Here is a 23,265-nt window from a genome sequence, read left to right as displayed (position 1 = left end):
TTAAATGGAACGACGGTGTCGATGGAGGAGCCTGAGGACACAGCAGATAATGGCTTATTTTCAAAGAGCTGAGCAGAGTACCAGAAGCTAAGGAATTACTGGAAACTGTAGTAAAGTAAAAAGTTGGAGTGCAGAGATAGGCCTAAATGATAAGAGGTACCAGGGTCAAGAGAAGTAGTTGTTTTCTTGAGCGACTGAATTATGTCAGATGTTTCCAGGGCTGCAAAGAGAGTAGGAGGAGAGGCATGAGAAAGGCTCAGGAAAGGGGGGTGTTAAGTCTAAGTGAGATAAATCAGGGCAATCTGTGATTGAAAGATGAAAAAAGTATATTGTACTTGTCTGGAAAAGGGCTAAGAGGCGAGAACAACATGGGTGTGCTGGGAAGAATACCAGTGTCAGAGAAACAGGGAGGAAGGGCTAATAGCAGCTTGAGAAACAAAGAAGGAATACGAACAGGACTATCCATAATAAACTGCCCTAAGTCTCCTGCTGGGTATGGAGCAGGGATTCATACTGTTGTTTCTGAAAGTATAACTCAAATGATTGAAAATCAGAGACTAGACAAAGTATCCTGAAGAAGATCTTGAAGTGGTGGGTTTTGTTTGGTTTTGGCTTTGGGTTTTAATGCAGACGGGAATGGAGATTAACACAACGCTGCAGGTATTGCCATAACGGACTGAGAGAGGAAAGGCGGGAGCCAGTCAAACTGTAGATGAGCACTAAAAAGCATGTGGGGAGAATGCTTGAAGGGAATCAAAGGTTTAGTGTAACCCTGAGAGGAAGAGACAGCAGGGATTGGTGCAAATTAAGTAAGGCAGCACTGGGTAGGGAGGGAAAAGTCGGGCTCATTAGGACAGAGTCCCAGAGATCAGGAAGCTGAAGGTGAGAAACTGTGTGACAATAGTTGGAAAGAAGGAGAAGAAAGAGGAAGGGGGAGCATGAAGAAAGAGTCACCACAGTTGGAATAATATAGCAAAGACTGTAACAAGTCTGAAAGATCATGGAAGGTAAGAAAATAGAAGAAATTTACATGCAGAAAATGGCTTCAGGAATGAAAAGAGAGATGAGCTGTTTAAAAAAAAGAAAAAAAAAAGGCATAGGATCTACTCAGAGTTTCAGAGATGGGAGATGGGGCTTCTCCCGGGAGAAAGTTTCTTGCTCGTGCTGGCAGTTCTGTCCTGCAGGAACTACCTTTGGTAAGACATGATCTAGGGAAGCCGCAATAAACAACGGAGACAGCAGTATTGATCTCCTTGGGAACCTGCAGAGTGCGGGCAATGCTCTACTGCTGGGATTATCCCCTTGGCCGCCTTCTGGGGAGGTCCTGAGGTTGGAGGCAATCCCACTCTAGAAATTCTCTGCGCCTCACAACCTGTTGGCTGGGACGGGACATCCTCATCCCCTCGGTGTCATGTTGTTCTGCTGCTGTGATGGCACCCATCCCACTGCTCATAGACAGCCCTTTCCCTGTGACTGCCTCCCCTTGCAAATTAACACTCCTGATGTGTGGCTGATTGATCAGGCAAAAGCAATATAGAGACAACGCTTTACCAAGCTATTTAGACCAGATCACGAAAGCACAAACCCACTCAATTCTCAGAGCCGGAGAGGCCCAGCAGGACGACAGGGGAGGCTTAATACTCACACTAAAACACCCAGCGTGCAGCAGCTACATTATCTTTTCCTTACCTGCTGTTCCACTTGTGTCACTCTCTCTTCTTGAATCCCCGTGCTGACTTTCAGTCTCCTTCTACATCAAAGTTCAGCTCCTCATTTCATCTTCAAGGCCTCACGTGGCTCTTTCGGAGCTTGCTCCCTCCTTCCTCTCCCAGCCTACTCGGTCCTCACTCGGCACGTCTCCCCCTCCTCGGACCCCCTCCGTCTCCCTCCAACAGTGACTCTGCTCCTTCTCTCCTGCTCCCCTCCTTTCACCGCACAACCTTATTCACCTCCCCCATGACCGCCCTCAGGACTCATTTACTGCAGCTAGTCTCCCTGCGTTAATGACTTCCACTTCTCCTACGCCCTTGGCAAGCTTTGTCCCTTCTAGACTATTAACTTTGTTTACTATATTACATCTTTCGAATGAGGAATGATTCAGAGATACCCGGCCAAAGCCAGGAGCAAACAAGATATGAACATGCCATAGCTCAGCTTGTGACCTTTCTCAGGCGCTTCCTTCCCTCATTCCAGCCTGCACATCTCAGACCTAATCTTGTCCCCACTGTTTTCCCTCTGACCTCACCAGAAGCAGGATCCAGGCCTCACAGCTGCTGCCTAACAGCCACCAAGAGCCTCTTCTGAGGAGCTCAGAATCCTCACTTGCTAGTGTCCCAAAGGCCGGGGTCCTTGTCCTGTGAAGTCCTGGGGACAAGATTCTGCCTTTTTGCCTGCCAGTAAAACGCCGTGTACACATGATGGCATGTGGAAATACATAATAACGCTTAACGCTACAAGCAGACAGCATTAGCAGGGAAAGGATTTCCCCTCCCACTCACCCTTTGTCTATCTGTTTCTTTCCCGTTGTCAAAATTTAGCATCCTCCACTGAGACACTCAGTTTTGCTCTGATGCTTGGAAGGCATCCAGTCCCAGCTCGCTCGCTTTCCCTGCCAGTCTCCACAGGTATTCTGTACACAGGGCTTCCAGCTAGTCAAGAAATGCTTTCTCTTCTCCCCCCCACCGGAGAATCTCCGAGTACCGGGGTTGTTACAGGATCCCAGTGGTTAGGCAAAGTCATTCATTCTCGCTCTGATGAATTAACCGCCTCTGCTCCGCAGCACACTGTGAAGTGCACTACAGGAAAAGAGGAGCCCTTCAGTAGGAGTGGAGGGCAGCCCTGAAGAGGCATTTGCACAATGCATTTGTTGTGTCAGGTCACAGAGGAAGAGAGAAGAAAACCCACACGTTTTTAGTTCTGTCTTGGCCAAAACTCATTTTGGTGTTCACTAAAAGTGGCTCCAGGAGAGACAGTTTGAGCCAGAGAGTAATGCATAGACTGAATTTTATGTTTGAGGTTGACATGACTCTAACGTTGGCTTGGCAAAACCAAGGGCACAGCCTTCCAGGCTGTGCTGATCAAGAGGACCAAGAGGACAAGGTCTTGGTGCACAACATATCTCAGAGGTCAGTTTTGAAGAAACGGACTGATAGACTGAGATGTGGCAACAGTGGGTAGAGTTAAGTGGACAAGAGGTCCCCAAGGAACAGCTGGCCAGCTGTACCTTCAGCAGCCACAGCTGTCCCAGCAGGAGTCAAAGAGAAGCTACAAACCTGCAAACCTGCAAAGAGAAGCCAAGTAAGGTACATGGTAGCTGACATGAAGCCAGGTAGATGCAGAGACCAGGCTGGAAAAAGATGGAGAACTATTTTCCTGTCTCGCAAAACTTTGACATTGTAAAGCTTCCTGATCTACACGGGGGTGGGACAAAGATGGTTTTTAAAGGCTTTCTTTTAGACCAGACCCATGAGTTAGGTGCACTGAAATTGTCAGTAAACCAATAGTTCAGGTATTCACCTTATTCACCTGGGACTTGGGTGATTAGGTCAAAATCTCTGTATCCCTCTGAGAAGGTTTCATTGAAAAACCCTAACCAACTTCAAGAGAGAAAGACTTTCGGCAGTGGCTGTAGCATGGGCAAAAAAAGGGATTTTCTCATGGAGGGACAAACACACAGTCAGACAGAAATGCTGCTGTTCTTTGATCCTGGCACGTTTCCTGACTGGCAACGCCAGTTTGAAGGTAAGATAATGAGTTTAAGACCTAAGGTGCAGCACAATGTTTGTTGTTGCTCATCAGACTGCTATAGCAGCAAATTGGAAACTGAGGAAGGGCCTGGAATTTCAGACCAGTGATTCCAGTGGAGAATTTGTAATTTTTTCCAAGGAAAAGCGTACAAATCTGGAAGGAGTTTGGGTTTTGGCAGTCTTTAGGAGACAAGTTCTTGTTGTACTGACTTTAAAGCAGTGAAGTTTCAGTTCTGAGACCTACGTTACCCCACGTGTGGGGTAGGTGGGGAGGTAGAGTTTGGTGTAAGAAGCTCTGATGGGCATGTCTCCAGATAATACAATCCTGGCCACAGGAGGTGGCTTGCTACCTGGCTTGGACATGATTCAAAACCCTGAAACGGCCTTTCAGGTTTCTAACTGAGTGTAACTGGACCAGATCACATTAGAAATAATATTCCCTAGTCTAGTATTGTGAGTAAATTTTATCCCATTATGAATAGCCTCCTCCCCAGGACGCAAGAGTAATGTTATGTGTAGAGTAGCTGAAAACGCTTCAGAGATTAGCCCTAGCACATAGCTCACACCTACAGACTCTTCTGTGATGAATTAGCGTGCTCAATGGATGAAAAAATATTGGTGCAGCAGCTCGGCTTGCAGTCAAGCTTCAAAGGGGTTATTATGACTGAGCAGCAGTACCTGCTCCCCCGTATGCCTTCTCTGGCTGTGCCACAGGTAGTTTCGCACTCCTCCTTCGCAGTTTCCCCCCCCGATCCTCCCCTTTCCAAATCATCCTTCCCTTGCCGACCTCCGCTCACCTTTCTCGTAGGCGTCGCCCCTAAATCTAGCACACTTTTCCCCTCCACGCTTTTCTTTCTGAAAGCCAGCATAAACTAACAGGTTACACACGCACGCCCAACCGTAAATGTCTCGCAATCCTGGGCTGCTATAAACCTCCCTCTTCCAAACACCCTGCTGGCACTGTTTGCTTGTTAAATAAGCCCAGTGCTGTGCTTAACTCTAACTTTTGTTGTAAGCGCTTCAGGAGAGGGCCAAGTCACTTTGTTTCCTTGTAAATCACTGGGGTACCTGCAACCCAGAGGAAATAACAATAATAAAATTATTAATGTTCTAATAGCAGCCTCTAAAAGCTAACACCGCTCGCAAAGCTTGGCATTTGGTTTCTGCTCAGCTGCATATAAAGGGACCTAAAATCAAATCTGTGCAATATCTACTTTAACACCCAATGTTTGATGTGGATTATGAGTAAAGCAGCAAGTTGGAACAGCAGCAGCTCGTCTGGAGACATTGAGAGCTGCAGCATAGCTGTGCTAACGCAATTTGATCAGATTCACACAGGCAAGCTACCCTGTTTGGCCCTGTGGGATATACACGGTGTTTACCAACACTTTCTGAACTCCAGCAACTCAAGTCAAAAATAAGCATGATGTTTGTTTCGTGTGTACCAAAGCAAACTCTGTGTCCCGGCTCTTTTAGCACAGAGGGCACTGCTTTCCTACAGCTTTCACAGAGCACTCTGGTTGTTCCTCTCGATATTTGCCCTGCCAGCAATTGCACCAAAATAATCCCAGGGAAGTAGGAGCTTAAAATTGCTTGGGACCCATACACACAACCCACGTAACTCTTCATCTCCTGAATCCCAGCATAGCTGGGAAATGCAAGAAACAACATTCAGCCACCTTTGGCTTCAGTGTTCAGGCTGATTGGGAAGGGGTTGGAATGGATGCTGTCCCCACCCTGGGGACATTGCCAAGGCGGGGAGCTCCCCTTTCTTGGGTAGCTGGAGACACCAGCGGCTTCCTCCCCAGCTGTCTGTAAGAAGGGCTTGCTGTACGTCAGGCCAGCCCTCCACTCTCCCTGCCCCGCCTTCCCTCCGGTTTCTTATTCTTTACTGCTTTAGGAGCATTTGGGAGGCTTTGGATCATTTTGTGAGTGAGGTCCAGGCCAGGAGTGGATTTACCAGGGGTGTGCATCCTAAAGTGGTTCAGCACACCCATGTTCCCCTCATCCCAGGGTGCTCCCCAGGGCACAGCGCTGGGCAGCCCTGGCCTGGCTCCGGAGCTGCTCTGGGTTGGGCTTCTCCCAAAACACCACAGGGCGAGAGGTAGCGATTGCTAGAGGAAACTGCAAAATTCAAAAGTCCTGACCTCTTCCTCGGGGGGGGGTGTTTCATTTTCTGATCGCAGGCGGTACATTTCAGGGCACAAAGGGCACAGGGCAGAAAAGCTCCGCGAGTGCACGGCCCTGCGCCTCGCAGCTCAACCCGAAGCGCTGCTGTCAGCAGGGCTTTCTGCCAAGGAAACCCTGCACCCAGTTCCCTCCCGGCCATCTCTGGTGGGCTGCCTGAAGGGACGGCAAAAATCCCAGTGCACTTTCTGAACGGAGTGAGGGATAACGAATATTCCCTGCCTGGGTAAAGCCGCCTCCGCTCTCCGAGGGCAAGCGTGTGCGAGCTCAGTGAGCGCGTAATGGCTGCCATGCTCGTCTGCGGAGCCACCGCGCTGGGGGATCTTTCTCAGTGTTGCATGAAGGGCTTTGGGTTCCCTGGGGTATAAAAAGTGCTAGAGAAAACCCAGACCTTCCCTTGTTCTATTTCCTCAACTAAAATAAACTTCACACTCATCTGCTGGACTGGAATAGACAAAACAGGTTGTGCGTCCCCAGTGGAGCCGCTCACTCCAACTCAGGCGACCACAGCCAGACCCCCAATTCTCACCCAGAGATCATTAAAGAAAACAGCCGGTGCCTACCTGCCCAGTCCTTTTCCCAAGGGCAGGGAGCGCAGGGAGATGAAAGGCCCTGAGGACCACCAGGGCAGGGCTGCAGTTTTCCCGTGGGAAGCAAGCTGAGGAATTCCCACGCCCTGCTATTCCCCAAAATTTCTACTGCTGGCTGTCAATTACATTGCAGATTTGAAAATTCCTACTGCAGGCTGACGATGTTGTGTGGGAGAACACAGGAGACTTGCTGAGACTGCCAAATCACCAAACACGTGTGATGGGGGGGGTCTCCCTTCCTCCGTGTGTCTGAGCCTTGGAGGGGAAGGGGGAGGAGAGCTTAAGCGGTGCAGAAGAGGGAGGATGGATTGAAAGCTGCCTCTGTCATTGACTTGCTCCATTCTTTGGATTATTTCCCTGGGGTTCTTGGGTATTTTTATTATTAATAACTAATAATAATTTTTATATAGTGCTTTGCATCCTGAAGGACCCTAAAGCACAGCACATACTTCATAAGCTAATTACCAGCTCTTGGTTGTGACCATATCTGCAGAAGGAGCAGCTCAGAGTCACACTAGATTCACACCAGTTTAACTGAGGACAGCGTCCCCCTGTAGATCCAGCTGGATATGTCAGAGACATGCAGTGTGGAGTTGGAGATGAAAGATTTGAATTGCCTTTTCACCTCCTTTGTTATTTAAAAATGACTAAGGAAATTGCATTCAAAAAGCTTTGTGAATACAGCATTACAATTGCAAGATTCAAGATTTGGAGTTTGATCATAGAATCATAGAATCATAGAATCATAGAATCATAGAATAGTTTGGGTTGGAAGGGACCTTTAAAGGTCATCTAGTCCAACCCCCCCTGCAATAAGCAGGGACATCTTCAACTAGATCAGGCTGCTCAGAGCCCCAACCAACCTGGCCTTGAATGTCTCCGGGGATGGGGCTTCTATCACCGCTTTGGGCAACCTATTCCAGTGTTTCACCACCCTTACAAAGAATTTCCTCCTTATATCTAGTCTGAATCTACTATCTTTTAGTTTAAAACCATTACTCCTTGTCCTATTGCAACCGACCCTGCTAAAAAGTTTGTCCCCATCTTTCCTGTAGGCCCTCCTTAAGTACTGAAAGGCCGCAATAAGGTCTCCCCGGAGCCTTCTCTTCTCCGGCCTGAACAACCCCAATTCTCTCAGCCTGTCCTCACAGGAGAGGTTCTCCAGCCCACTAATCATTTCTGTGGCCCTCCTCTGGACCCACTCCAACAGCTCCATGTCTTTCCTGTCCTGAGGGCTCCAGAGCTGGATACAGTACTGCAGGTGGAGCCAAGACCAAGTCCCTGCTGGGGTAGGGGCTCAGCCCGCATCTGAACCAAGGCACTGTACAGCTCATGTCTGTGCAAGCCACTTTGCATGGTGTAAGGGGGAGCTGGTTTTCCCTCTTTTCTTGCCTCATAAATCCTTGCCTGTGCATGGTAACTTCCAATTACCCCTAGAGTTATAGTCTCACCACTGACCCAAAACATGACCCACTGTACGAGGTGAGCCTGGCTCTGTACTGTGATGCGCACTCACAGACCAGCAACACGGTTACATCTGAGGAGAAAAATGCAACCCCATAGGATGAGCTGAATTATACATTTTCTGGCCAACGGTTTTCCTCTGCATACTTCTGGGGAGAGACTAACCCGCCTGAGCTCTGGGTCTTTGAGTTTAAGTTTGAGATGGTTCAGTCCTTATGTCCTCATCCAGCTCGGATGTTGTTTACGTGCTCTGATTTCTGAGAGTTTGATGTTGTAACCCTGTATGCAAAACCTGTCCTAGTTACAATATTGTTGCCGTGATAGGGGGAGGGGAAAAAAAAAAAAAAAAAGAGAAGCAACAGCTTTTAAATACTCCCTTCAGCCCATCCACCCCTTTCCCTCCAAGCTTACATTAGTATCTCCCTTCCTCTGACATCTGGATGTGCAGCCGTGGATTGGGATTGCCTGTGGTAGCTCTGGAGCACCTCCTCTCCTCCCACACCTTATGCACATCATTTCTCTCTCACTGCAGATAATTGCATCACCCTTCCTGTCACTCGGCTCACAGTTGTAGTGTCACATTTGACTCGTTACACACACACACAAATGTTCTTGCTACAAATTGCCAGATTTTTATTTATTTTTTTTTAAATCCTGTGTAATATCTTGATTTCTCTCTCTCACCCTTTCTGTTTTGCTTGGACTTCTCTCCATGTCCTGATCAACTTCTGCCTTCACTTTTCCATCCTCCACCCCTGCAGCTCCAGCACTTAAGTTGTGCTCCTGGAGTTTAGAACCCGACATCATGCTACAACATCTGAGCACAACTATTTACAAACCCTTTTCTCAATTCTTTTTCTGGTTCCCAGCTCATTTGAAGACCAGTTCTGCCTCTTCTTGCAAGGCAAAGGCAATAGCTTTTACCGACTCAGCTGAAATACCTTGAAAACTCTGCAACAGGGCTCATACGTCAGAAAGTTCATATGTTTTTCCTACCTAAAGTGGCACTAGTCCCACTAACAATTGTAGAATAGTTTCTAACCTCTCTGCTGAGGTATCAGAGATATTGCCAATGCTTTACATAGTCACTGAATCACGCAGGAAAATATCAGTTAGAAAACCAAAATTATTTTGTTATTTCATATATATGAAATCATAACATGCATTTGTTAGATACGTATACATAAGACTATTTTTAATTTCAGAATGCCAGCACAGCAGAGAAATGCGAGAAATACAACATTAGGAGGAGCAAAATTATCCACAGCTTTAGATGATTTAGATGAGCCTAATACATTTTTGCGTTTAGCATTATTTTCAGAAGAAATTCAGCTCAGGTTTGATTCTGGCAAAGTCTAGAAAATAGAGGCAATTGTTTACTGGGGGAGATGTTTGTACTGGATGTACGCAAAAAGGATTTTTTTGAATGATTTTTATTATTGCTGCGTCGAGGTTTTTCATTTGTAACTTGGACAGATGTCTAGCAGTCCCTGAAAACCAGCCACCCGCAATGTTTCAGCTTGTAAAGCTCAAACGTGCTGGATTTGTGTTTGCACCAAATCGCGTGCAAAAGCCTTTGCCCACATTTCCCAGCCAATCTCGCTCTCTGCCTGTGACAAAGCATGGGAAATTTCAAGCCACAGTGAGGATATTTTTGAAAGTTACAACCCTGTAAAAAGAGGGTGTTTATAAATGGAAATAGTCATATAATCTTAATAATAGGTTTTGCTACCACTGCATCTCCACCCACGTAGAAGGCACAGCTAGAGCCAGCGCTGAGGCAGAGTCTATCGGCTACTTAGCAGCCCGCAGCGGTGCGAGGGAGCCGGCTGGGAAGGCGAGGAGGCTGCCGCCTCCGAGGGAAAACGCAAAGCGATCCAAGGCTGAGAGCAGGCGCAGGGTCCGGCTGCGAGTGATGCAACGCGATGCCCGTTCGCCGCAGCTGCAGCGCCAGGCAGGCGGAGCGCTGCAGGGGGACCATGCGGGTAACGCCGGGACGTGATGGGGAATCTTCTGCGCTCTCACACCGCCCAGGCTCTACCCGGGGGGGAAACCCAAGCCGCCTCCAGCGGCACACGTGGTTGTCTTCTCCTGTCATTAGCCCCCTCTCCTTCGCTGGGTGACTGTCAGGGAGGGCTGCAGAGGGCAAGCGAGGAGTAAGAGCTGAAAAAGGCAGGACAGGAGCCTGGTATTGGCTTGGATGGGACTTCTCTCCCCTGTCCTTTGTGGCTATTCACTCTACCTCTCTCCTTCCACCTCGTCATCTCCTCCTCCGTGCTACCCCATAGTGGCTTCTCCCCCTTTTTTCTCCCTTGCCCATCTATGTCTGCATTTCTTTTTCTATTTATTAACTATCTCCTGACTAAACTGATCTCCCCGGAATTGGTATTATCAGGCCATTTTACTGCCGTAACTTTGGTCATTGCCAATGCGCTGTGATATACCCCTTCCTTCATGCTCATCAGGGCAGCAATGGTCTGTAAGGCAGTGTTTGTACCATTTTTACTGCAGTAAATTCCCTTTATCATCTGATCCATGGCAACAGCTGCAATAAACGTGATTATTAATAATAAGATGAGGAGAGCTGGTATAATGGTTCTAACTTGTAGGCAGGGGGGATATTCTTTGATAACTATAAGATCAATTTCTATTTTGCATCAGTTCTTTTACAGGCTTCTTCACCACGATATCTGAATGATTTCCAGTGGCACATTAAGTGATGGGGCTTGATATCAGTCACATGTGGTTTGTTCTTTTATCCTCTCCCCAGGGAGAGAATTATGTATGCGACATACTGGTTATGTTGCTAGGGTTTTGTTTGTTTTTTTTTTAACATATGCACTGCTGCACGTTTGTGTTGGAGATGACCACATCAAAGCAGGCGCATTGCATTTGGACAGGAAGGTGGAGAGATTTATGGTAGTCCTTTTTTTCCTGTGGGATCTCTACAGTTATCCCCAACTCATTCCCACAGACCCCATTTGCTGCCCCACTAAGCTTCGTCTTGTAGTGGAAAGTTCCTCTGTCCCTAAGGAGGGCTGTGGACTCTTTGGTCTTAAAATGACCCGACTGAATCAAAAGGTATTGCCACTAGCACAGCATCCCCCGCCTCTGTGCAGGGTCAGAGCTGCTGGAGCACCACCTTCTCAAGACCCAAAATGACCACCCCTTGTGGCACCGTGGCTACATTTGCTGGTATAACCCTACAGCCTGTAACCAAGGCATTTAAAAGCGTACCAAGGCACGTGAAACGATGGCCTAATTTTTGTAAGGTGCTATCTATGGAGAGATTCCCCAAGAGGGATCATGAGCACTTTTGAAAAACCAGCCTTTCTTTTGGGCACATCAGCACAGGTGGGTAAAAGCAGATGCCCATGAGCACTGCCTGTGCTCTGTGCCACTGTGCTCTTCATCAGCTCCAAATCCCCCAAAACGACGAGTGCTCTCGAGTGCTTCATTCTTGGAAGGGTGGAGAGCAATGGGAATGCCTTCTAAGGGCTTTTCCTGTGCTTCCCTTGGCGCTTCATCAAACCTCTCTCCTTTCTCTTGAAGTCATGTCAGGTTGGGCATTAACAACTCAGTGTCACTAGTGTCATTTTTTGACAGGGACAGCAGACCTCCTCTCCTGGTTTGGAAGCCTTTTGCCAATATGTGTGAGAAAGACACGCCAGCAGTTTGCCAGGTAGCTGTGGAATTTGTCTTCCCAGCCCAGAGGCTGGCTCTAAGCCCCATTTCGCCACCTGCTACCAAACGACTCATAAACAGGGTCCCGAAGCAGAAAGAAATGTTTGTGTTTGTGTCTGACTACCCGCCCTTCATGTGCCGTTTCTCGCATTTCTTTCATGGGTAGACAGCAGATATTAGTTTAATCTGCAACAAAAATTACTTCTAAGGCAGGAATCACATGTGTGAATTTGGGAGAGCTTTCGTGTGTGCGCAGCCTTCGCGTTCATCTGGGAGAAGATCACAGCAAAGATGAGCACGTCATGTTTGAACTGGAAGGTGGGGAGAATTATCAGCTGGCCCAAATGATCCAGTGTCTGATCACTTTCATATTTTTAGTATAAATACCCTCAGGATATCTCCCTGAGGCAGGGAAATACCATTATTCCAATTTTGAGTGAAAGAAGAGGGGGAGTTAAAGTGACTTGCCTAAAATGTTACAGGGAGCATGTGGCAGAAAGAGGTATTGAATCCTTGGCCAACACCAAGCCATCTTTCCGAGCTTTTAGAGACAACAGCTATATCCAGCCCCCTTTATTTATTTCTCTAGAAGCCATCATGCCAAAACTTCTACTAAATTAGAGAGTGAGACTGAAGGAAAGCTTTCAGTGGATTGCTTTTTTCCATAAATGGCAATATCACAAATCATTCTGGGAAAACAGGTCTTTCTGTTCTCGTCCCTCTTTGTCTGCTTCTCTCCTTTTGGACGTCTTTTCCTCTGCCTCTGGCTCCCGGTTTTCAGATGTACAGTCCTGACCATTTAAAAGTGTTCCTACCCCGCAGGAAGGGAGTAGCTTTTCATTCTTTGGAACTTACTATTTTGCGATGGATTGCACTCTGCAGGCAAGCGAGACTTCTGAAAGAGACAGGGCTGCACAAAGCGACACAAAAATAAACCGTATCACCAACAATACCGAGCCAGGTTCTCATCGGGGGTAACTCGGTCTGACTCTCGCTGCAGCAGAGCTGACGGCTGCCAGCTGTCCTGGATAGACAGCATGTACCCAAATGATGACCTGACCGCAGTGGAGGAGGTCTCTCCGAGGGCTGAACGCGCAGTTAAGATTGATTTTTATGCATTTTAGACATTCAGTCCCTCTTGGCAGTACGGCAGGTTGTCTCTGCTCTTAATGCCCCAGCTGGGCAACTTCTGTCCCAGTGCAGGCACTGGGGGAAGTGCGCTTTGCACCAGTCCTACCTCCTCCAGACTGCGTTTTCCAAAGCTTGGGCAGGCAACAAGCAAACGGTGGGGATCTCCTCTAAGGACTCCTGGTGACACCCAGGGGTCTGGGGGCTGCTCTGTGGTTTTCCACAGAGCTGGGCATCCCCAGCCTTTTCTTCTGGAGACAAGTCAGAGCTCCTCCCCGCCTCCTTTGCAGGCTGCACATCCCAAAGCAGGCTGCTCCAAGGATGCCCACACGGATACCAGGGAGGGGGAGGTGGCTGCGATGAATGAGAGAGACTGAGAAACAGGAGGAAGATCTGGTGGGCGAGCAGGAGAAATAGGATGAGGGGAGAGCCCAAACTGCGCTGGGAGAGCTGCAGGGAGGAGGTGGAAGCGCGTGGCTCAAAGTTTCTCAGAGAGGCGTGCGGGAGAAGCCAGAGAGCTTAACACCTGCCTGTTTCAGGGTTCGCAGCACGAAATCGCTCAAGTCGGGAAGAATGGGAAGGGCAAAGGGACACAAGTACAGAGGAGGCATTGCTCTTACTCCCTTGAGGGGCTCTCAGAGCCCTGCACACCCTCACAAATAATGATTTGCTCTTGCTTAGGCATTCAGGACTATTAACTATAGGGCGGCACATGGCTCTTCCCTCCCCAGCTCCGCAAGCCACACGTGCAGTAGGGGCCAAGGCTGTTGTGTCAGACCTCGGTGTGGCGGCTGAGCTGTTCCATCCCCCTCCCCGTCCATGTCCGCGGCCCTGCCACACCAGCGCAGACGCCAGGGCAGGAGGCTGCTGCACCATCTCAGCAGGCTACAGATGTCCGACAGAGAATTGCCGAGTGACCTCGGTGCAAGAAGCGATGTTGGAGCCTGGCTGGCACTGAGCGGATGGCTGAACCGCCACCATCCGCCGCTCACCTACACCCTTGCACTCACAGAGCTGCTGGCGGTGGCAGCGCACCCACACCGTGGCCTCTTTAACACCTCCCCGCATGGCACGAGGCAGAGGAGTGCCGTTGCCCCCTTTTTGCAGGGCGGGACCCTGAGGCAGGGAGAAGAAGTGGTCTTGACATCACGCCTGTGGCAGAGCAAAAACCGAATCTTGCTCTCTCCTGTTCCCAGTTAGCGCATTAATGACCTAAATTCCGCATCCTTTCCCCATCCGTCACCCAGAGGAGCTAGGAGGCATTGGAGGAGAGGATGTGGTAGCACAGGCGAACAGTCGGCATCCAGAGCCATGGTGCTCTGTGCTGAGGACAGACAAAGCAGGGGCTGAAGAGGGACTAATGCTGCCCACCCTGCCCTGACGAAGCCCAGCAGGGTTGAGCCAGGGAGAGGGACCAGCTGCAGTGAAAGGCAGCTCCTCAATGCCACAGCGTTTTAAGCGAGCCAAGGTTGGACACCCCGATGGCCAAGCACCCTGCTGAGCCACATCAGCAAGGCCTTTCGGACACTCAGCACCAGGAGCAGATTTTCGAAGAGCCTGCATGTCCCCCCCATCCTGCCTAAGCGGCTGAACCTCTAACTAGCTGTCCCACACAAGTCCATGTAAAAGACACCCTGCAGAAGATGCAGCATCTTTCCCAGGCAGTTTGATTCTTCGCATAGGAACTATTCAAGCTCAAATACAGCAAGAAACGGAGCAGGGGAGAGAGAGAAGAGAGGAAGCAGGGAAAGGATGGCACAGAGCGAGGGGGTTTCCAGATGCAGTGCCTCTGCCCTCCCTGGCTGATTCCAACTGGGGGGCTCTGGCTGTGTGCCAGGAGCCTTTCCGGGGAGATGCACACAGGCTCCACCTGCCCCTGCAGCATGAACGGGCAGAAGGCACTCAACATTCAGGATCTGCTGGGTGAGGAGCTGAAATCTGAGGCTGGAGACTTCCCCAGTGCCTCTGAGAGCAGCAGTGTTCACATGCACTGTACAACAGTGGCCGCAGCCAAAGCACCAGGGTGATGAACTGCTCATCTGTCGCGGGCAGATGGCCCCAGGCAGCCAGGGGCAAGCATGGGAAAGGGCCCCCTTTACGCTGTATCTGCCTTCCTCACAGGTATTTAAGCAGGCAAGTAGCAGGGTGGGAGTGTGGCAAGGGAATTTGCTTGGCTATGAAGCTTTCCTTCCAGAAGCGCCATGGCTGAGAAGCAGACACTTCTTGAACGAGGTAACTGGATTGGGGATGGATAATTAATAACCTTTCATAACCCGCCGTTTCAATGTGGGAATAACACTTCAGAGGTACATGGAGAGGCTTTGTTCCTACTTTCTTCTCCTATTACTTACCTCTTACATGCAGACACACTCCTCTCTGCTGTCTCTAGCCTCTTCACGGAAGCTCTTTGAACTAGTAGTTAAAGGCAACAGGTACCTCAGGAGCATCAGATGCAAGCTGACTGGATGCAGAAGGAGCTGAGCTTCATGGTTGACCTAGAGGAATCCAGCTACCTGCTTTCTTCAGCAATTTGCTCAGCACTGCCTCCCAAAGCATCCCAAACCTTGCTCCAGGGAGGCTTGGCCTCAAGAAGAAATTCAGGGGGAATCCTTTGAGCTTGGTCCTTCTTCCAGCTATTCCCAAATACCTGAAAGATTATTGGAATTCATCTGGAATAAACCTTACGAGACGTGACTCAGTGACCTGACATGGTCCGTGCAGGTCTCAGCCTGGGTAGAGTTGGCCTGGAAGACCTCTGGGTTCCTCACAAGCAACCCTTCCCAGGCAACAACCACAGGTCTGGTGGCTTCATTGTTCCCTTGTCCTGCACACTCAGCTGGTCCAGAGGCTGGGCTTGGGACCAGGGTGGCAGGAGGCTTTCCCACGTTGCCACAGCATTTGTCACTCTCTAGACTCAGGCTCCAAACTCTTCCGCTGAGGGATCAATCAGCCTGAGCCACTTTGGTGGCTGACGTCTGGTGAGGGGGCCCATGGGATCGCCATGCTTATCCATGTACCTCATGTGGACACTGCATTCCTCCTTTCTGGACAGAGTATGTCCACCAGTTCTGTGTTAATGGCCAGACAATGCAAGAGTCCAGGGGGAAATGTAATGGAAGGTGGGAGAAAAAGTTTAGGGGAACCCCAGGAGGTATAATGAAATTGCCCGACATACGATCACCTCTGTAGAAGCATAAAAACCTGATACTTTGAGATACTAGTGAACCAGTGGTCATGGTGATGACGTGCTTCTCTGGAGTGGTATTCCTGATTTCAAGAGGAGAGAGACATGAATGATGAAAATAAGAGCCCGGTAGACATCCCAGATGACAAAAGTCTGGGAAGATGTCATTGGCCTCCTGCTGGGATGGCTTTGCTGATTGTGGAGTGTGTGAAAAAGGCTGTCCCAGCACTAGCAGAAGGCCCTGAACATAAACAATCCTGACAAAGCTGAGGGTGACCAGCTTCCCTCACTTATGATGGAAGATTGTACTCCCCCAGTGCAAAGGGCGTTTTCCTGCTGAGCTGCATACACACACTTGCACCAAGCTTCCTGTAGCCTTAGTCTATGAGAGGACACAAGAGGAGGCCTGATAAAGGTATGCAAAACCAAGCAGTCATATGGAAAAAGTAGATAAAGAGCTTTTGTTCTTCTCTTACCGCACCATAACAACGGGATATATCCTGCTCATGAAATGAACAGGCAGCAAATTCACAGCTGAGAGAGACAAACGCTTTTCCACCCAAACCTGATCACCCCGCCGCACACAGCACTGCTGGGATCCACCAGGGCCACACCAGGGTGAAGCACAAACACCCACAGTTACTCCAGTCAATGCTGAGGGAAGGGACCCTGACACTCGGGCTTCTCAGCGTGACTCAGTCTCTGTCTCTGCTTCCCATCCCACCTCCCTCAGAGGTGGGCAGTGCTCTCCTGTCCCTCTGCGGCAGGAGTCATACCTGCCAGCCCAAGCCTCTGGTGCTCTCCCCTGTAGAACAAGGAGTGCTGGGCTAGGTGGGCGTCAGGCTGGATCCAGAAGGCAAATCTCAGGTTCCTGGGCAAATAAGAGGGGGATACATGTGCAAGTGTGCGAGGAGAGTACCTCGGCATTTAATGGGCATCCATACCGGAGTGGGCGTGCTGCCTGGGAGGAAGGCAGGGTGGGCACAAAGGGCTACGCAAAGGGCAGCTGTTCCTGCAAGGCAGGTTTTGGTGTTCTCATTTGTTCTTTTTTTCTCTTGTTCCCTAGGGAATTTTAAAGGTCTGTGTAAGCAAATCGATCACTTCCCTGAGGATGCAGATTATGAAGCCGATACAGCAGAATATTTCCTCCGTAAGTCCGCAGGCTCTTCTCCTTGCAATGGCTCGTAGGTGTCAGCGTCGGGTGCCTTTTGCTTTCTGAAGGTAGGGTGGTGGAGATGCTGGGATCTGTGAGGCTCAGTGGGCCAGAGGAAGTGATCCCAGAGCTACACCACCCCCCAAAACCAGCTCCACTCTCACCTCCCTGGGGCCCTGCCCATGAGACGGTGCAAGTTTTGAACTCATAGTAACAACCAGTGGCATTTTTTATTAAGAGCAATTAATTACACTATAAATCTAGTCTTGATTCAAATCCATTGGAGAGCTGCTGAGTGGGCATAAGGTCAAGACTGGGCTAGCTGGGGCCACGTTGAGTGTGTGCAAGTGTGTGTGTCCCCTCCTAAAGTACAGGAAGTTTTTATTTCCTTACCTGATACTCCAGTTGCATCAGATTTAAGAAATTAGCCAGATTGTGTCCGAGGAGTACCTATTTCTATCTTCACCTTTCCCCAAACACCACTTGCCTACAGAGGCTGCAGATCTGATCTTTGCCGGTTTTAGGGATTTTAGTGATGGGAAGGGGAAGTAGGAATAAGGACAGTCAGAGTCCTTCGAAGGAAAGACCTGGTGCTCACCCAGAGCCTCTAGGAGAGCTGCTGTACCCCAGGCACACAGTGTCTCCATAAGGAAACCTAACCTTAGCTCCGAGTCCGGCCTGGGAGGTGCTGGTGAAGCTCGCACAGCTTTGTGCATGGGGACAGGGAAGGCAGCCGGGCCAGCAGGGCAGATCCACATCATCCCTCCCTGATGACAAGTCAGCATTTCCACCTGCCCCAGAAACAGGAGCTTGCTCTTCCTTTAGCACAGCTGAACAGGGATCACTCCTCCTCTTAGGTGCCCACCTTGCTATCCTGCCCTCCCTCCACAAGCCCAATGCCTTTTGACATCACGAGAAGAGATCTTCTCCCTTCAGAAATCTGAGATAAGAGCTTTTGACCTCCCAAGGTTAAGCATCAGAGTTTCTCCAAAGGCCGGGAGTCTTTCAGAATAGCTCCTTGTCATCCGGGCGTGCTCCAAGCCAGATGTGGAGACCCAGCCCTGCGGCAGGGATGAGAGAGATAATTTAGGCTCTGTGAGGCTCATTTGTATGTGAAAAGAGGCGGATTTTATGCCGCTTCCTCTTGGTTTCTCAAACAATTCTTCATCCACTGTAAATTGTAAATAACCCAGGGAGACTGCTTCTTTCAGATGCTTTTCTGCAGCATCGGTCTCTTAATTGCTGCGTGGCCCCTGAACGGCAGAGCTGAAGAGTGGGTTTTGATCCGGTTTGGCACAGTGGCTGCCTCTGAGGGCAAACCGGCTTTTGCAGTTGTTTGGGAGCGAGGAAGCTGCTTGCAGCATGAGCTACACTTCAGAAAGAAGAGTTGGGGGAAGGTGGGGAACATCTCAAGGAGGATGGGTCTGTTCCCTCAGAGGGAAACAAGATCTGAAGACAAAAATTGGCCCAACATCAGGACCTGGGGGTGTCCCAGGTGTAAAGCCCTTTTTTAAGAAAGAACCAGGTTCAAAGAGGGATTTGACAAGTCAATAAAGGACTACTTGTGTCACTCCTGAGGGAAGTGGGATTTCTGCTGGCTTAGACCTGACTGGAGAGGGACCCCACTGAACAGCTTCTTCCCAGGGCTTCTGCCAAACCAGAGTCCCTGGGCACTCTGCATGGGCAATGCCTGGCGGTACTGGCAAGAACAGCTAGGAAGTTGTTTATTGGTGTCAGGCTGGGCAATTCCCTCATTCAGGGGACCAGGATGATTGGGGGACAGTGTCCACAGCCTGGCTAAAGGGCTTAGACTTTATTTCTGCCAGCCACCCACACAAGGTATCTTAGGCTTTTTGAAATCAAACGCCTGTTGTCAGAGAGGAAGCAGAAGCATCCCTGCGTTTCTTTGCTAGAAGACACTCAAGATTGAGAGTAGGCAGATGATACGAGGGAGCATCGGAACACCATCATGAGTCTCCTCCTCTTTAGACCAAAGGCTCTGGACTCAGGGAGACTGGATGAGCTTCTGCCCCTCTCTTGCTGGCACGGTTCTCCTGAGGGGCAGAAAGCAGGGGCCAAACGAGGCTGCTGTCCTCCCTCATCACATAACGTCCGCAGCTCCCCAGGTCAGCCAGCAACTTTGTCTTCTCCCAACAGACATGAATTTCAGAATTAAGACCCAAATAAAACTGATGTGGTCAGGGCCAGGCTGTGGAACTGACCGAGCATCCCTCTAGAAACCAGCAGATGTCTGCTTGATGTTTGCTTACTGCCATTTAAGCTTCACATTGTCAAATCCCGCCTTGCTTTCCAGAAGCTATTAAGACGGTTATTATCACTATCCTGTTCCCTGAAACACAGCCAGGCAGAACTGGAAAGCAAGCAGGAGAGGTTTCTCCCTGCCTTTTGAATTCCCTATGCCCGGGCTGTGGGCTAGGGCCCCCCTCGAAGAGCCGACTGCTTGTGCCTGGTAGGATCCTGATGCCAACAGGGTCTTTGAAGCAGGAAGGACTTTTTCCTTCCTTTCCAGTCCTTCCTGCCCGCTTAGGAAAAAGTCCTGCACTTGCTTCAGTAGGGTTCATTCTTGCAGGCAAGGAGGGATTAACTTTCACCCCCTGCTTCCAGATCTTTGCTCCACAAGCAGAATTGCACCAGCCCATCTGATACCTTTCTTTACCAAGCAAGGCTTCATTTCACAGTTTAACAGCTTATTTTCTCTTGGGAAGGGAGGGGGGAAGGCCTTCCTAGTTAAAAAACATGAATATTAGCAACACAAACTCAGGCAGACTGTTGGTACCCACTGAACGGCCCACGAGCAGCGTGAGTGTGCATGAACGCGTGCGCAGCTGTGCGTACACACAGCCCTGGCCTTTCGCTGCGTGAACATGAGAGAGTCCCCCCCAGAAGCTTTGGGGTATGTTTTGCATGCGCGTATGAGCATATACGTGCATCTATGCCATTGCCCTCTGCTGGCTGAGCTCTTCCCGTATCGATCGATGGAGAGCGTGCGTGTGTGGGAGCTGGCACATCCGAACCCATCACTGCCCTCTGGAAGGAGCCCAGTCGTTTAATCACTAGGATAAGCCCCGTGTTTCGGCGCACAGGGATGGGGCTTTCACTTCTCAGTCCTCACTGCAGCCGCAGAGCAGCGCACGGCACCAAGAGCTCCTTCCCAGCCCTTTAAAAAAAAAAAAAAAATCTCTCCTTGAGATGCTCGTGCCCTTTCGGGAGGATTCGAGATTGAGCAGCTCTGTGGGAAGCATTTGGGTTGCTGCTCTTTGAAGAGTGGGCTCGAGCAGCAGCGCCCCGCAGGAGGAGAAGCCGGATGGTGCCGGGGCTCCCCCTCCAGCCCATAGTCCCCCCAAAAGTGGAGGAAAAGAGAGCATGATGGGGGATAGGCAGCACGGGCAAGATGCCATCTCAGTCCCCTCCATCTCCCCACGCTAGGCCACTGGCTTCACAGCAAGCCGGGGCACGGGAGAGCTACTTCGGACCTCTCTCTTTTTCTGACACACCTTGTTTCTCTCTCCCTCCCTCCCTCCGTCCCCCGACGCCTTTGTCCCTCCTTGAATTACTCCCTCCCCGACATGTTGCCCTCTGTCGCTCCCCTTTGCCCCCACCTACAAAATGTGCTTGTGTCCCCCCTGCCCCCCTCGCCCCGGCGCTGTTTCCGTGCCCTGTTTTCCTCTCTCTCACACCTGTGCTGTTCTTTCTGCCCCTCTCCCTCTCTCCTCCGCAGGGGCTGTTAGAGCCTCTAGTATCTTCCCGATCCTGAGTGTGATTCTGCTTTTCATGGGTGGACTCTGCATTGCAGCCAGCGAGTTCTACAAAACCCGACACAACATCATCCTTAGTGCCGGCATCTTCTTCGTGTCCGCAGGTAAAGGGATGCACAGGACCTGACGCCCTAGAGATGGGCTCCGGGGGGTGGGGGGGCTGCCCAGCCAGGGCATCCTGCAGAGCAGGAGTGCATGTGTTTCCCAGCCCTGACGAGACTTATTCGGGGTGAAAGCAGCCTCCCAAAGATGCCTCTCCGCCCTGCCGGCTTGCCTGGCAGAGGCAGGCAGCAGCGCCCTGCAGGCAGGGGCTTTCCTGCTGCTTGGGAGCTGCTGGAGGGAGAGGGTTTCCCATCCAGCATCTCTCAGGCACCAGCCCGGACTGCAGTCCAGGGATGCAGCAGGCACACAAGGAGGGTCTTGCCTGAGTTTCCCAAGGAAAGCTGCCCACCAGGATGGGATGGGTGGCTGGGAGCCCTCCTGGGAGCTCAACCCCACGGCCCCCATCGCCACCATGTGTGACACTCCTGATGCCTGTCTCCCTCTCTCTCCCCCGCTGGCCGGCTGGCAGGTCTGAGTAATATAATTGGCATCATCGTATACATATCAGCCAACGCTGGAGACCCCTCCAAGAGTGACTCCAAGAAGAACAGCTACTCCTACGGCTGGTCCTTCTACTTTGGGGCCCTGTCCTTCATTATAGCCGAGATGGTGGGAGTGCTGGCCGTCCACATGTTCATAGACCGGCACAAACAGCTGCGCGCCAACGCTCGTGCCACGGACTACCTCCAGTCCTCCGCCATCACCCGCATCCCCAGCTACCGGTACCGCTATCAGAGACGCAGCCGCTCCAGCTCCCGCTCCACCGAGCCTTCACACTCCAGGGATGCCTCTCCCGTCGGGATCAAAGGGTTCAACACCCTCCCATCAACAGAGATCTCGATGTACACCCTGACCAGGGACCCGCTGAAGGCAACCACCACCCCCACCGCCACCTACAACTCCGACAGGGATAACAGTTTCCTCCAGGTTCACAACTGTATCCAGAAAGAGAACAAGGACTCTATCCACACCAACACAGCCAACCGCCGGACCACCCCGGTATGAAGCCGTCGCCAGGAGCTGAAAATGGGGCAGGAGTGGGCAGGAGGAGACAGGGTGGGCTGCGGGGTGGGAAGGGTGGAAGGAAGCAGGGGGCGGCAAGGCGGGTGGGAAGGAGGAGGTGGACGCGCCCCTTTTGGGGGGGTGGGGACCTTCCCAACGCAAAAAAAAAAAAAAAAAAGAAAAAAAATCCACAAAAAACAACAAAAGCAAACAAAAAAAAAAACCAAGGAAAAAACCAACCAACGAACAAGCAGTTAAGCAGACAAACAAGCGAGCGAACAAAAAAAAAACAAACAATCAAATGCAAAGGAAACGCGAGGAAAGAGACAACAGTGAAAAAAATTATTTAAAAAAAAAGAAAAAGAAAAAAGGAAAAAAAAGAAAAACTTTAAAACTGAGAGAAAGAGATTTAAAAATAGAAATAAATTTAAAAGAAAATGCATGATTTCCCATGTACCATTATTTTAACATTTAATAAAAACAGACTTAAAAAAAAAATAAAAGGGAACCAAGAAATAACAAATGACAATAAATCAAGTGGGAGGAGGAGGAGGAGGAGGCAGCTCTTTGGATTTTGGGGGGGTTTATTCTTTAATTTTATGGTTTGTTTCCCACTTACCTTTAACTCAGCTCGGGCTCCTCAGGGGACAGGGAACGGGGGTTCGGCCGGCAGTGACTTCAGTGTCCTTGGGCTGGTTATGGAGGCTCCCGGGGTGCTGGGGTCGACCATGACCCGCTCCATTCCCCCAGGATCTGTGGGGATCTGCTCCATTCCCCTGGGATGTGTGGGTATCCACTCCATTTCCCCAGGGTCCGTGGGGATCCGCCGCGGGTCCGTAGGCGTTAAGAGTGACTCCTGTCCCTGGGGAGCCGACGCAGTCGCCCCTCCGCAGTGTCCCCAGGGGGTGGTCCCTGCTTCCCCAGCCCTGGGGACCCTGGGGTTAACGGTGACAGTGCAAAAAGCAAACAGACACAGTAAATAAAGACACACACACAGAGACAAAAAAAAAAGGACAAAAAAAGGTTTCTTAACAAAAAAAAAAAGTGGCAATTTTTTTAATAAAACAACAGCTATAAATAAATGTAAATATAATAAGTGGATTTACTTGCAAGAAAAAAAACGGATAGTATTTTTTTTCTTTTCATTTTTGTTTTCTCCAGCTTTAAACTGTGAAAAAAAAAAAAAAACGAAAGAGGAAAAAAGGCAGAGCGGGGAGTGGGGTGGGAGGCACAGGCAGAAGGCGGGGGG

General features: G+C 50.1%; 1 protein-coding gene across 2 annotated transcripts in view; it reads left to right on the top strand.

Annotated features, from left to right (window-relative positions):
* The window catches only part of CACNG2 (calcium voltage-gated channel auxiliary subunit gamma 2), a 53,108-nt gene extending 31,003 nt beyond the window's left edge, over positions 1 to 22,105 (top strand). For both annotated transcript variants that reach the window (XM_063321872.1, XM_063321864.1), the window contains 3 exons: positions 17,050 to 17,133; positions 20,876 to 21,016; positions 21,484 to 22,105. In XM_063321872.1, coding sequence (XP_063177942.1) covers positions 17,050 to 17,133; positions 20,876 to 21,016; positions 21,484 to 22,019 — 761 coding nt within the window. In that variant the 3' untranslated portion in view covers positions 22,020 to 22,105. The remainder of the gene's footprint in view (positions 1 to 17,049; positions 17,134 to 20,875; positions 21,017 to 21,483) is intronic.
* The last annotated feature ends 1,160 nt before the right edge of the window (positions 22,106 to 23,265 follow it).

This window comes from Chroicocephalus ridibundus, chromosome 1, assembly GCF_963924245.1.
Source record: "Chroicocephalus ridibundus chromosome 1, bChrRid1.1, whole genome shotgun sequence".
NCBI classification, from domain to species: Eukaryota; Metazoa; Chordata; class Aves; order Charadriiformes; family Laridae; genus Chroicocephalus; species Chroicocephalus ridibundus.
Note: the sequence above shows the minus strand (reverse complement) of the source record. Positions and strands in the feature narration are given on the sequence as shown.